Consider the following 15,370-nt stretch of genomic DNA (forward strand, 5'->3'; position numbering starts at 1 on the left):
TCCCAGGCCTCTATCCCGGATGCCTCATGCCTCCTCTGCTGACCTCATGCCTCTCTCCTGCAACGCCTCACGCCTCCTCTGTTGCCCTCAGCCCTCTCTCCTCAACACCTCAGCTTCCTCTGCTGCCCCCAGGCCTCTCCCCTGTGATGCCTCATGCTTCCTCTGGGCCCCCAGCCCTGCTCCTGGCATTTCCACTTCCAGTGGGATGTGCCCAGGTGAGGATCTTTGTGTTCATCCTACTTGGAGTTTGTTGAGCTTCTGGGACATACAAATTAATGTTTTCCATTAAATTTGGGGAGTTTTCAGTCATTATGTCTTTGAATAGTTTTTCTGCTCCTCTCTCTTCTAAAGATTATCTTTCTTAATTATCCAAGATTAAACACAACTTTGATGTGTGAGTGTTTCTGGTGGAGCACTACTCCCCGTTGTCTAAGTGGGAGCTCACACGACCCTCCCAAATGGACAAGAGGAGGGAGGTCAACCTCGGAAGGGCCCTGCCTGCTGCCCCACGTCTCCCATGCAGGCTGATCACACGCCCCCGTTGAGAAAAGCTCAGTGTTGGGATCTGGGTAGTCGTGTCAGGAAACTAAGCCTTTAAAACGTGGTGCTGTTTTCCTTTCCTGTTTATCACTGCACCAGATGGGACAGGAAACGGCGCCAGGACTAAAATCTCCAAGTACTTAGGGAGCCGTTGTCAGCTGTTGTCTCTGTCAACAGATCATGGGAACGACCAGCTCATCTTCTTGCCGCTAACAGCTCCCACCAATGCTATGCTATGTTTCTTGGCAGTTAACTCAATGTCGTTTTCACTTCTCCACGAACTCTAGGAATGATCTGAAAAAGGGTATGGTTTATTTTAAAGTTGCCTCTGTGAGCGATGATTCACCTCCGGCAACCAAAAGCATAAAAGGACGGGCTCAGGGACAGATCAACTGCACGGGGACCTCACCCAACCACGGGCACAGGGACAGATCACCTGAGCAGGAGACCTCGCCTCACCTGCGTGCCTGCTTTTTTCAGTACCTGGAACTGGTGGTGGGACGATGTGTCTGTGAGATCCTTAAACATTCTGAAGATGCCTTGTTTGGTTTTTTATTTTGAGGATTTACTTTACGGAGCGAAAGTGCCTGGCAGGCGGCTGCATATAGAGCAGGCATCTGATGTTTGTTGACTTGAGTGAAGAATGAATCACTTCTTGGTAGACAAGTAAAAAACACAGCCTTCCCCCTTCTGTTAAAACTCATTTTCAAGTTCAACTGACATTAAGATTCTTGGCCATGTGAAATTAGCAAGACGTCCTGCCAGCCAGAGCGCTGCCGGGAAGAAGCGGAGCTGCCTCCAGCTTCTGTACGAAATGTGTCGCCACGTGGGAAAGAATCACGATGAAACCGACATGTTCGACATGCAAAAATAAAAAAACTAAAACCACATTTACTTCATCACAAGTAAAAATTTCATGTGAAAAATTTCAAACCATTCATGTCTCACTGAATACCCCATAAACAGGAGTGAAATAAAACTGGAAGGCCCCAAGTCCCCTGGTCTTTAAGGAAGAAGTGAGGTCCCCAAAGCCCAAGAGTCACAAAAACCCAGCTGACAGGAAGCTGAACAGACCCCACTGCCCCAGCCTTTCGAGGGGCACACATGGCCTCCAGCAGTCAGGCTGCTATCACGGCCACACACCCACAGTGATCCGCAAACGGCAGGCGTGGCGCAGGCGGGGGCACGCGCTGACTCCCACCCGACCCGGCGGCAGAGATGAAGGCTGTGAGCAAGCGCCGAGACCCGATTCCCACCGTCCCGGTGGCAGAGGTGAGAGTCCCACCTGTCCCGGCGGCGGGGATGAGAGTCCCACCGTCCTGGTGGCAGAGATGAAGGCTGCGCAGCAGAATCTGAACAGACACCCAGGACACTTTATTCTCGTGATCTCAAATTCTAAAATCACCCAAGCCCGCCCGGTCCCTAAGACATGGAGTGAAACGGCGATGACAGTAACGATCCGGTCCTTGCCTGAGGCGCCAGAATGGAGAGGCACAGCCCCAACCGCCTCCTGCAGCTGGGAGAGCAGCATGGAAGACACCCCGAAGTAGAGGGGCTAATCTTGTCTGCAGGGTTTCACCAGTGAGGTTCAGTTCCGCCATGGGCAGGCCATTTAGCAAAACAAAACAAAACAAAAAGAAAAACCCAGGGGTGCTAACTCCAGTCCTGGCCCCCAAGTCCTCTGCAGCTCTGGGTCCCGACCCGCTGAGAGCCACATCCAGGTGCCCACAGGGGAGGCACGGACGTGGCATGTGTCCTGGATGACGTGGATGGACACCAGCAACACCTTCACCGGTCTTAGCGGAAAAGCACTTCAGGTTTCTTCTTTTAATTAGAAAAAAATTATCAGGTTAAAAGCACCTATGTTCATACCCAGAGCACGCCGCAAATCCAGATACTAACCTGGCCGCGGCAGACACTCCTTGGAGCCGGCTCAGCTTAGCCCTGGCCTAGAGGGTCTTCAGGGAGAGCAGGGGAACCCTCCCGAGGCCCCCAGGGCACCGCCTTCCCCAGGCCTGACCCCAGAGCTTCACAACAGACCCAACGGGTCTACACCGAAGAGTGAAGGAAGGTACGGCCAGGCAAAACCACCCCGTAATTCATGTGGGAAAAACCAAGGCATGTTATCACCTAATACGGAATTTCAAAATCTCTCCTAAAACAATTTCACATCAATTCAACACAGCTGGAAAATACTGCTTCCTACATGGTAAACACAGAGTGGGCTGCCTGGAGAGAAGCTGCACTCATTTCCCTGCTAAACCACAGAGCAGAAAATCAAGTGATTTTCTGTAATTCTTGCAAATGGAACAATGACTATCTCGTCCTGTCTGCATTTGTTGTTGGAATTTCTGGCCCAATTTTGTAACTGGATTGCCTGAATGAGTTACAATCTTTTCTTGAAACATTGTTTATTCACCTACAGGAGAGCCTAAGAGTAAGCCCAGACGTGGGGAGAACCGCTTCAGTGGAGAAAGCAAGCAGTCTGCACTGTTTTCTTCACCACAGACGCCAGACGTGCACCTGCAGCGCCCCCTGCTCACCTGCTGAAGCTGGGAGTAGCCCCTCTGAGGCTGGCGCTGCTCCTACCTCATTTCACAGGTGAGGAAACCAGGATGCAGAGGTTTACTGGCCCCAAAGCCCCACAGCAGCTGCGAGAAGGCTCTGGAGGCCAAGTGCTCAGGGCAAATCCTCGGGACACGCATCTGTACTGAGGATGTCGGCAGGACCTGGGGGGGCCACTTCCTGTCTAACGGGCGAGCAAGACAAAGCCTCCGAGGTCACCGTGGACGGGCTCGGGGCAGCCCCGGAGCTGAAGGCGGGAGCTGTGCTTCCAAATCCTCAAGGAGATGGTGCCACCCGGGGGTTACGCATCCCGCCGCCTGCGGACGTGTGGACGGGACAAAGACACTTTCTCAGGAAGCTTCTGGGAGATGTATTCCACCAAAACGCAGAGACAGAGCACACCCCAGAGAGTGGGGAAGGCAGCTCCTGGGACAGCGAGCAGGGCGGGTGGGGGAGGCCGGGGAGTGGAGCGGAGAGGCAGCCAGGGATTCAGAAACAGCCAAAAACAAGGAAAGCTAACAAAAGTGAGGTCATTATCAAATCCAGCTAAAACAGATGTTTAAGAAAGGGAACAGCATCACCGTGTCCTATTCTATTTGGTAAGAGCAATTTACGGTCACAGGAAACACCGAGTCATTCCACAGCCCCAAATCCTGGCATGCTGACATTGGCAGGGCGGAGGGAACAACAGACGCAGTCTTCATGTTGAACACTAAGAATCAACAGACGGCACACGTGCAGACACCACACACAGGCCTGCGCACAGGTGCAGACACCGCACACACACCTGCGCACGCGTGCAGAACTCCATACACTCCTTGCACATGTGCAGACCCCACACACACCTGCGAACATGCAAGATGACATGGAGTCAGCATGGAGACAACCAAGCGGCCACCACCCGGGCCTGCTGAGTTTGGAAGCTGCTGGTTTCACACACAGAATGGGGGACGGGCATGAAGAACGAGATGCAGCCAGGCGGCCCATCAAGAGCAGAGTCACCTCTGGGAGCCCGCGTCAGGCCCCTCCCACCTCAGACCCCACACTCACCTGGGCCCCCGGCCGCCTGCCGCGCTCCTCTCGCTGGACGCCGCTGCCCCAAGTGTCCGCTCCCTGCGAGCCCCTGGCGTCTGGGGCTGGAGCTCCTCCTCCTGCTCCTCAGGCCTCCTCTTCTCGCTGTCGCTGTCGTCGCTGCCTTCCCCGAGGATGTCGTCCACCTGACAAACGGCCAAGAGTCAGCGACAGACCTCCTTCCCAGGCCCCGGGCCCCCGCAACAGGCCTTCTCCCGGCAGAGTCCAGGGCTCTGAGTGTAGCAGGGTGGGGGCTGGAGGTGGGACTCTGCTTTCTACCTGAGCCCTGGGGTTTGAAACTCAACCAATCCTTAACAAAGCCCCGGGTGAAAGAGCAAACACAGACAGGCGGTTCACAGGCAAAGATTGGGTTTAAATTCCTTCTGTCCCTTATGTGAACAGGGACTTTGTTCCTAGTGCACTGTTGGATTTTATGGTGAATAACCAGCATATTTGCTTGAAAGTCTCAAGATCAGTGAGATCCACAGCACCACTCCCGAGGGACGGGGCTTTCCGGGAGGCACCCCCGTCCTTCCCATCCTGGAATCCGGGAGGAGAGCAGCCACCTGGGAGTGGAGACGTGGCCGCACCACAGGGACGCTCGCTAAGATGCCCACCCGCTCGCTCTGGGCACGCCTCCAGTTTGGGACACATGCAAAGAGGGCGACTCCTGAACACCTGGGGTGCGCTCAGCCGGCCCCAGGCCTGACACGTGTGACGCAGATGGGAGCGGAAACAGGCGGCAGGCCAGTGAGCAGGTGATGGGAGCAGCGCACCCAAACCTCAGCCTCCCCGAACCTCAGCAGGCAGGAAACGGGTGCCGTCAGTGCCTCGCTGTGGCGGCGGGAGAGGCTGAGCCCAGTGCCGGGGAGGTGAACTCAAGTTCTCACCTCCTTTCTGCAACTGCATGGAGATGGGAGAAGGACGTGCACAAAGAACCTGCACCCAGCATCGAGGGGCCCGCCTGGCCGACGGCCAACGGGGGGAAGAGTGTTTTATGTCCAACATGGATCACGTTGGAGGGTGCTGGCGCGCTGGGGGGGCGCGGGCGTGTTGGGGGGAGTGCTGGTGTGCTGGAGGGTGCCAGTGCATTGGGGGGGCGCCGGCGCGTTGTGGGGGTGCTGGTGGGCAGCTCTCTTCGGGGCTCCCATTCCAGAGCACAGCCCTGCTCCCAGCTCTCCCATGTTGAGGGCATCTGTGTGCGAAGGCACAGTCGCGTGGTCCCCAAGACAGGAAGGTGAGGTGGGGCGGCCTGTCCACAGTCCCCAGCGCAGGCTGCTTCCCAGGAGGGGTCTGGGTATGCACACCAGGCTGGGGCCTCAAGGGGCATTCACTGACACAGACCCAACCCCACCCCCACAGCAGCTACGAGAAACGACCACAGCAGACGGAGCACAACTCCTGAGACAGGCGCCGTTCGGAGCAGGGGAGGCTGAGTCCAGAGTCACAGAGGCTCAGTGTGAGGCCGCTTTGATCAGAAATCACGGCTCAGCCCCCGAGCCCGCAGGGAGGCCAACTCATCCACCCCGCTCAGTCTGCAATTTCAAACCCATCGTCACTGTCCAGAGAGTCACAGCACCTGTGCCCTGGCCTGAATCATCAAAAGGCAGAAACATTTTAGCCAATAGTTAATTAGCTAAGGCAGCGGCTTTATCATCAGGTCATGATAATGATCCCTGAAAGTAACACATTACCAGAGATGCTGGCGTGAACTGGTAATCAGAACATCTAGTTACTTCAAGATGTTACTGCTGTTCACACTTCACCAGAATGCTTACATCACTGTATTTACTGCTTTGATGGCAAATCTCCTATGGGAATAATTCTATTCAATTCTATTCTGAAATACTTAGGGCCTTTAACACTGCATCACACCTTGTCAAGAGAGAAAAAAAGGCACTGTTAAAAATCTGTTGTTTTATATCTGACAGCCAAGGGCAGGCGGGCCGGCCAGCAGGCAACCCAGGGACCCCGAGGGACCCTCGCTAGCGTGGCGGCCCACCTGGGAGGCCTCAGACGTCCGTGCCAACGCTGGTGATGCAGGGTGGCCTGGCACGTGTCCCTTCGCTGCCATCTGGAAGATCCGGAGGCACGCTTGGCACAGCCAAACCAGAAACACGGGCACACATTAAAACCTGACCTCGCCTACACCGTGCTCCGATCTCCTCGCCCTCTGTCTGCCTGACTCATGTAAACATATCAGTGTGGGAACAACACCTATCCTTCCTGGGCTTGTTGTTACAACAAAGGTGACCGCACTTTTTGAAAAACAGTTTATTTCTGTACCACAGAAGCTCCTGGACTCAGGATGGGGCCATGTCCAGATGAGCCCCTCACAGGCCGAAAACGCGTCAGCACACCCGGCCCAGCTGCCTTCCACACTCACATTACCCCATCGCTAGCAAAGTCATCCAGCATAAGGCCGACTTGGAACGAGCTGTTCTACAGAATTCTGAGTCAAGACTCCCAATTCAAAGTGTGGTTTCTACCAAACACACATCCCTTGCACATCATTGCAAAATTAGAAAATTGTTAAGCGAATCATTGTAAGTTGAGGGTCGTTTGTATTTACTTTATTTAGAACATGCTAACATAATTTTTTTTAATCTTAAGGAAAATTTAGAAGTATGTAAAAAGAAAAAACACAAATGAATTCATACCTAAGTGTCGGAATTTCTACCAAAGGGGAAATACAGATAACACCAGATGCTGCTGTATCCTGTCAATGCACGGAAATCAAATGTTTCTACCCACCTCCTTGCATGACCCGGGATCACAGAATAAAACTACCCAGCTCTGTCCTGCAGTGAGGTGGGACGGCTTCGCGCCAGGACGGGAAATGAGAGGGACCCGGAGCAGGGCCGGGAAAGCGCCCTGAGCACGAGAAGCAGAACAGGTAGAAACGAGGCAACGCAGCTGGAGAGGCTGTGGACTCCGGACTCCGGCTCTGGGGCCCAGCAGGCTTTCCTGCAGGGCTGTGCAGGAGACAGGCCCCGCCTCAACCGTCTGGTGACCTCCCAGCCCTGGTTCCGGCACCTTCCCTTCCCCGCAGTTCCATGATCACACAAGAACGGGCAGGGGGGCCGACACGTGGGTGTGAGTCTCTCTGTGAGCTGGCTGAGACAGAGGCGGGTGTCTGCGTAGAGACACGTAGGCTCCAGCAGATGACAAGACACGGCACCTCCTGTGAAAAGGCCACCATCCAACTGGCCAACTACATGCACTCTAAGCTCGAGTTTCAAGGAACAAATCTCTATTAAACATGAAATCGAAATTTGCCTGAAAAACTATAATGTGGAGTGAATTTTTAAGTGAAATAATGCCAACGGGAAAGAAGCTTTTACGAACAGAAAACATCAACTAAAGAGGAACTTTAACAAAACGTAAAAAAACCCCAAAACTTGGAAAACAAACTCAAGGCATTCAGAAACTGCCAAGCTTGAGAGGTGGGACCCAAAGCCCTTCACTCAAGATGAGGCTGCAGGCAGCTCGTGTCCCCAGAATGACCCACGCAAATTACATACTCCAAAATCCACCCAGAAAGCTTCTCCACCTAGAGGAGGCTGTGACAAGTCTCTCATCGAACAACAGGTAACGTCTTATCTATTCAATGACACCTGCGGGAAAACTTTAATTCACTGTCACTTCAGTAACCAAACCTTTCAAGAAATACTTAAAGCCCAAGGAGAAAAGCATTCTTTCTAAAGTTATCAGCTTCACGGAAGAAAAATCAAAACCAAGTCCAAATACCTAAAGTTCCAACCACGCAAAGAATGATCAAATCTTTAGACATGGTTGTGACTTAAGTCTTTTTTCGCATCAACTGTCATCAACAACTTCTACTGACTGACTGGACAACAAAATGCACAAAACTAACTCATTCTTAAAGGATCTTGGTTAATCAAAATATTTTAAAAGATCAAGTCACAACTGTGGTTAAAAACCACAAATCAGACATAAAGGGAAAAATCCCTGCTCTTCAGTAACAGCAAAGTTTCCAAACGTCGCTGATTTCACGTGCACTGTGTGTATTTTAATGAATCTTCAGATGTGTTAGCTGTACACAGCTATGGGGAAGGGTTCTGGCCCTTCAGTTTCCCTGACTCTAATCCACCATTAATTTTGCAGTTTCCCTGACTCTAATCCACCATTAATTTTGCAGTTTCCCTGACTCTAATCCACCATTAATTTTGCAGTCTATTGTGAGTCCACTGTTCGTCTGGGAGAAGGCTTCCACGTTAGCAGGTGCCCGGCACTTCCTGAACAAATGTCGAGTTCAATAAACACCGCTTCACTAACATGTTTAGGCTCCAAGACTCCACAGATACTGGGAGTGGAGCTGCAGACATGGCTTCGTAAGAAGCACACCAAGAAAAGGAGTGGCACCTTAGGGCCTGTGGACAGGCCCAGACATTTAATATTTGTGTCATAGATTCCTGAAAGAGAAAGAGACTGGCCTTGAAAAAATACTGGAAGACATTGTGGTTGAAAACTCCCCAAATGTGCTGAAAGACAGGCACGGCTGCATCCATGTGTAGAGACGAGAGTGGCGGCCCTGTGCAGTCATCTGCTCAAAGACATGGATGGCCGCGTCCACGTGTAGAAAGTGTGGCCGTCGTCCACATTCCTTGTTTGCTGAAAGACACTGATGGCCACGCCCATGTGTAGAGACGAGTGTGGCTGCCGTCCGCAGTCCTTGTTTGTGTCCAACACCTCCTGCCTCCTTCCTCGGTGTGTGTGTGGGGTGGGGGTCAGAGCAGATCTGTGGAAAGGGAGCAGGTGAGCGGGGTCTTGAATGATGGGTGGGAGTGGTTTCAGGGGTCAGAAGAGCACAGAGCCTCGGGCTGGGATTGCAGCACCGCTGTGTTCACCAGTGCCAACTGCAGAGAAGCAGCTTGGACACTGCATAAGAGCACACTCCAGGCCGGACCATTCTGAAGTTCTACATCCAGGCGCATTTCATGGGCAATAAGAATCTGCAAAGTTTTAACTTTTTGTGACAGCTTGAAACTTTTTGCATGTTGCCTTCAACCTGTTTTTGGTAGACAGACGTGCCATGTAATTGTTTCATGTGGCCTGGACAGTCATCCTGATACTGGCGAATTCTTACATCTCGTGGTTTGGGGAGCACTCCCGGTGACAGCGAGTTCTTACGTCTCATGTGATTTTGGGAGCACTCCCGGTGACGGCGAGTTCTTACGTCTCATGTGATTTTGGGAGTGCTCCTGGTGACGGCGAGTTCTACGTCTTGATTTTGGGAGGGCTCCTGATGTTAGCGAGTTCTCATGTCTCACGTGATTTTGGGAGCAGTCCTGATGTTAGCCAGTTCTCACGTCTCACGTGATTTTGGGAGCACTCCTGGTGACGGTGGCCCCACACCCGGCCTCTGTTCTTGAGGCATTTCATCGGGGTCATCACATTTCTTGGCTTCCACGTATATTAAATGCAGAATTTAAAAATGGTTAAGATAAAATTACAATGTTAATTTTCACGGCTTTCAAGTTTCTTCAATGCCGTTTCAGGTGAACGCCTACGGACGTCATGCCTGACGCTGCTTAGGCACGTTCTGGACGTGGAGATCAGAAGCACGTGCTACGTGGGGGACCGTTTATTCTTTGAAAGCAGAGATATCAAGTGAGTGGTCTGCTAGCTGTAGAAGCCTCTGCGGTTTAAACCCAAGAAGAATTCCAGATGCCTACTGGGTCTGACATTCCCACAGCACTGACCGGGCTGAGTTCTCCAAGCTGCTCCTCACATGAGGGGCGGGGAAGCCCATCGGGGGGGGGAGCCGCATCCCCCATGGCAGGGGCAGCTCTTGGGTCAGCAGCTTTGCCCTCCTCTGTCTACAAGGAGACCCTTCCTCTACCACGGAAGCAGCAGACGCCCGTCTAATACACTGACATGCCGGAAACGGCCAGAGGTCTCGACACCCCTCACTCAGTGGCCCCTCCACAGGCTGAACCTGACCCTGGTTCCAAATCCACTTGACTCCCCATGACCTGAGTCCCAAAAGGAGAAGCAGCCCCCACCCCATGTATCCCCAGGATGAAGAGAGGCCACGGCAGCCTCCAGGGAGCACCACGGGGCAGGTACCCAGTTCGTCTCACAGGCCCACAGGGGTGCAGGCAACGGGCCCGAGAGACAGGCTTATCTGGGGTGCAGCTGCCTCATCTGTCCCAAGCACAGACAGTGGAAGAGGGACAGATGTGAAACGAGGCTGTCAAGCCAGGGCTGGGTCACGAGGAGCTTCCTGAGGCTGCTGTAATAACCACGCACCACGGCTCAAATGATCCAAATTTATAACCTCACAGCTGTGCAGGTCAGAAGTCCAACATGAGCCTCACAGGACCAAAATCCAGGTGTCCACAGGGAGAATCCCTTCCTCACGTCTTCCAGCTCCCAGAGGCCTCGGGTCCTTGGCACCAGGCTCCTCTGACCCCTTCTCCTGCCTGCAGGCGCTGATTGTCTTAAGGGCCCAGGACTCAAGAGAATCAAGCAGGCTTTAAATATTCACAAACATAAAACCCTCTGGCCTCTCTCCCATGCACAGAACAATCCACTGCTGCCGTCTTCCGCTTTCAATACCATTTGTTCCCGAAGAGCCGCACCTGGGGCTTTACGATCACTCTTTATTTCTGAGAGAAAGGATTAGGTTTTGGGGTGGCTGAAAGCTGCTGAGTACATTCAAGACATCTGTCCCCCATTGCGAATTCAAGCCCCTTTGATATCGAATGACTAAGAATCAAGTTGTCACCACTGCCTGAAACAGGGCTGCGCGGGGAACAGACCCTGAGTCCTCCAAGCCCGACCAGGAAACCAGGAGGGAGATGGGATGTGTCAGCAGCTTCCAGGTGGGAAGAGGTAGAGTCCCTCCCTCCGCTCCTCCTGCCCCTGGTCCTAGGCAGGTGGCTGTTCCTTATATAGAACCTTCTGGAATCTCAAATAAAGTGGCCTGGGCTTATAACCCAGACCACTGGGTTGAGAAAAATTTTTTTTAGAGAAAACATTTTTGTGAAGCAAAAAACAGCTAATGTTCAAAAAGACAGAAAAATGGCAGAGAAATTCAGCACACCTGAAAAAAGGTCTGATCCTCACAAGATAAACTGGTATCTAAAAGTGATAACCTGAGTTAATGAGACGAGTCTGCCCTGAACAGAACCATCTGCATTTTTCTGCTACTGTTGAAAATAAACAGGAGCTGTTTTCCTCCTCAAGAAACTTCTGCCGCCTTCTGGATGCAAACAGAATGGCGGCTCTCTCCAGAGGACAGCGGCACCAGGCGGGCAGGGAGGACGGCCTCTGGAGGGAACACGAGGACCTGAGGGAAGGGGATGGCCTGTGCCCTGACCGGTTGCGGGTGAGGACCCCACACAGGTGCCACCCACGAGGGCAACTTACAGGAGAACCCGGGATGTGGTTTCCCAGGACGGTCCTTCTAAAGAGCAGTCTCCGAAGGACGGTGCTGCGAGATCACCCGCCCCAACACCCCAACTGTTGTGGAACCTTCCATCGGGCGGCCTGGGACCCAAGAGGAGAAGCACGCGGGCCAAGGGCCAGGACACAGGAGTGAAGCAGGACCCGGCTGAGAAAACCCCAACTCCACCGACGCGGCCTAAAGCTCTCTAGTGCTGTGGTAATGAGATGCTGTGAGAATCACCAGCCATTCTGTGTGTGTAAGGCCCAGGTGCAGCGGACACACAGCGCTCCAGCATTTCTCAACGGGGGCCTGTCGGCGTGGGGCAGGGGGAATCACTCCTCCTCACGACCATGAGTGCCTCCAGACCCTGTCCCATGTCCTTAGGGTGGGCCAGGAGAGCAGGAGGGGCTGGGCGGCGTCGGTCCTGGTGAAGACGCAGGCACGAATCCTAAGCCACAACTTCGACGTGTTCTCACGCCACACATTGCGGACACACCCTTAATGCCGCTCTGGGTCTCCTTGAATAGGAAGCTCCATGAAAACCACGAGCGCTAGTCTCGAACTAGACACGACTGCACAAGTGCAGAATTCTCGCTCTGCCTCCACCCGCACACCGCAGCTCTGCGGCCCCAGCATGAGCGCTGCCGTGGGCACCAGGGCGTGGTTGGCTCACCTCTTTGTCCATACTCTCTAAATCCTCCTTACAAAGAGTGTACAGCGGCATTGTCTCAGACATACTGGGCTGTCGCTTTCTTCTAGAAGGGCCAGGCTGCTCTCCGTCCGGAGTGTCAGGCAGCTCTTCGCCAAACGTCTGCGGCTGGGGTGGCGGAACCGCTCTGAAAGGAATTTCATAGGCCCCACATGAGGAAGTCAGTTTGAATCGCACTTTTCAGCACTGAGTCAGACTCCTGGCTCTCGGACTAGGCAAACACTCACACCCCAACAGGGAATCACAGGAAAAACGTGATGTTTCGCCAACACGTTTTTCAGAGTTTAATAGATCAGAATTGGCTAATTGAGCCAGGCTGAGTGGCAAAACATGTTTCTGACTATCCTGTGGAAAAGTAACACCCAACTTCTTTTATACACAAAACCCCCGTGGGGCAGAGAGCACCTGCTGGGCTCCAGCATCTCAGAATAAAGGGCAAAGAGGCACAGGAGACTAAGCGTGTTCTGGGAACCCCCAGGACACGCCATTCACCCTGAAAACAGGGTCTGGAGAGCTACATGGCAAAATACAAAACAAGAAAATGCACCATCTCCAGGCTGCGAAAACAGACACAAAAAATGGCGAAGTGACAAAACACGTCAGTGGGCTGAAATTAAAATCATTTCACAGGTCCACACGGTGGCTCACGCTTGTAAAGCCAGCACTTTGGGAGGTCAAGGTGGGTGGATCACTTAAGGTCAGGAGTTTGAGACCAGCCTGACCAACATGGCTAAAACCCCTCCCCACTAAAAATACAAAAATTAGCCCAGTATGCTGGTGCGTGCCTATAATTCCAGCTACTCAGGAGGCTGAGGCAGGAGAATCGCTTGAACCCGGGAGGCAGAGGTTGCAGTGAGCCGAGATCACGCCACTGCACTCCAGCCTGCGCAACAGAGCAAGACTTCATCTTAAAAAAAAAAAAAAACTCACAAAAAAACCCAGAAAAAGGTAATTCTCGTGCTTGTATGGTTAAATATTAATGTAATAAATAAACTAGAAAGGGCCAATCTTCTGTTTCAAGGATTTTTCTGCTATGTTAAAACCGCAGCTCCATTTGAAATGGTTTTTCTCCTCTATACATATCTTTCTCGATCTGGATGTGTGAATCTTATTAATATATTCTAATGCATGCCTCTGACTGCTGGAATTTAAGGCAAGCCTCTGGGAAAATGGGTGGTGCTGCCCTCCTCAGAGGCAGCTGTTTCTAGCTGCTGGTTCTTCCCTGAGTGACCAAAAGATGAGACCAGGAGGCACTGAGCGTGCGTCCCAGACACCAGCTCGCTAGGGACAGGCATGAGGATGAGGGGATAAAACCCATCCCGGTGAAGGAAAACAGGCATTAAGTCAAAGTCACAAAACTAAAAAGACACAACTGTATCAGGCTATTTACAATGAAGAGAAGATTTTCTGCCCAGAAATCTGAAGGTGCTGATCTGTGCTGTTTGGAATTCAGGACTTCCTGAGCCTTGGCAAAGTCCACTCTTCACCTTGGCCCTCTGTGAACACACGCTTCCCATCCCGCGAGCGCCGCACTTCCCATCCCGTGAACACGCGCTTCCCACGTGCATTTGGCTGAAACACCTATGTATGTATAACCAGACACATGCAGTTCAAAGCAGTGTTGTTCAAAGGGCCAACTGCACTGTTATTTTAAACTGAATTAAATGTTTCAATTAATGTTAAAAACCTGTGATAATTGCTCTACTCCAGCCAAACACCCCACCTCTGAGGTCTCAGAGAAGGCCATGGGGGAGCCCGTGGGGAACCCAACATCCAACCCCACTGGCAACAACGAGGCCCCTCCCACCCATGTGGGAGGGTCAGGATTGTCACCAGCCCCCACTGAAGATGCAGACGCTCCTCCCATGGTGCCAGCGATGACAACGTGGGGAGCCAGGACTGCCACAGCAATGGCCCCACAGCTGTCCACCAGCAAGAGCGTCACCCCCATCCCCACATGCGTCCACCAGCAACAGCATCACCCTCATCCCCCACTCTCAGGCATCAAAAAGAGGCTGTGTGGGGAAATGGACTCCTGTCCCGACTGGCAGGAACTAGGGGCCTCCACTCCTGCTGCTGGAGCATGGCCCCAAAAAAATGAGCGATGGGAGAAGGTTTAAATAAGATCCAGAGTCTCCTAACATGATGTGAAAAAGGTCCAGGTTTCAATCCGATGTCACTTGCCCCAGTAAGAACCAGGCAGATCTCAAACTACGGAGAAAAGGGCAATCAACAGAGGCCAAGCTGAGAGGCAGAGATGCTAAGATTCATAGTGACTTACAGCATCCACGATAAAAACGCTTCAACAGGCAACTGTAAATACGCAAATGAAAAACACAGAGGGTTGGCAAAGAAACAGAAGATACAGAAATTTTATAACTGAAAAATAAAAACTAAAACCAAAAAATGTCACGGACACACTAGCAGCAAATGAAGGAGACAGAGGAAGGCTGTGAACCTGAAAATCTAACAGAAATCACCCAACCCGGACAACAGAGAAAATGAGCTGACCAGGAAAAAGCACACAGCTTAGGGACGCACCAGATATGAAAAGCCTCAGCATCCGTGTCCCTGCCGTCCCATGCATGGCAGAGATGGCCTTGAAAAGCAGTGGCCGGAAATGTCCCAAAGACGTCAAAAGACATAAACCTTCCAACTCAAAAAGCAGAGTCAAACCTAAACAAGGTAAACCCTCCAAATCTACACTAGGACACCTCATCCTCAAAGCTCAACTAAAGATGGAGAAAAACCTTGAAGGCAATGGAAGAGAAAACACAGCTTACCTACAGGAAAAACGGCCAAAGACAGAAGATCACTCATCTGAACCACGGAGCCCAGAAGGAAGCCAGATGTTTCTCAGGCCCTGAGAAAAAGGAAGATCAACCCAGAGTCTTGTCCTGTGAAAAGGTCCCCCAGCGAGGGAGAGACTGCAGCGGGCCCACGCCCGCCCCAGAGCATGGTGAACACCGCAGGGAAGGCTGGGAGAGACTGCAGCGGGCCCAGGCCCGCCCCAGAGCATGATGGACACCGCAGGGCAGGCTGGGAGAGACTGCAGCGGGCCCGGGCCC

At 52.5% G+C, this 15,370-nt stretch overlaps 1 protein-coding gene across 4 annotated transcripts in view; it reads right to left on the reverse strand.

The window, feature by feature from the left end:
* CTDP1 (CTD phosphatase subunit 1) overlaps positions 1-15,370 on the reverse strand; it is a 71,751-nt gene that overhangs the window by 10,691 nt on the left and 45,690 nt on the right. For 3 of the 4 annotated variants that reach the window (XM_023224801.1, XM_023224798.1, XM_023224799.1), the window contains exons 11-12: positions 12,267-12,429; positions 4,156-4,322 (exon numbers count right to left, since the gene is read on the reverse strand). In XM_023224801.1, the coding sequence (XP_023080569.1) occupies positions 4,156-4,322; positions 12,267-12,429 (330 nt within the window). The remainder of the gene's footprint in view (positions 1-4,155; positions 4,323-12,266; positions 12,430-15,370) is intronic. The other variant, XM_023224800.2, reaches the window with a different exon arrangement.

This window comes from Piliocolobus tephrosceles, chromosome 18 (genome assembly GCF_002776525.5).
Source record: "Piliocolobus tephrosceles isolate RC106 chromosome 18, ASM277652v3, whole genome shotgun sequence".
Classification (NCBI taxonomy): domain Eukaryota; kingdom Metazoa; phylum Chordata; class Mammalia; order Primates; family Cercopithecidae; genus Piliocolobus; species Piliocolobus tephrosceles.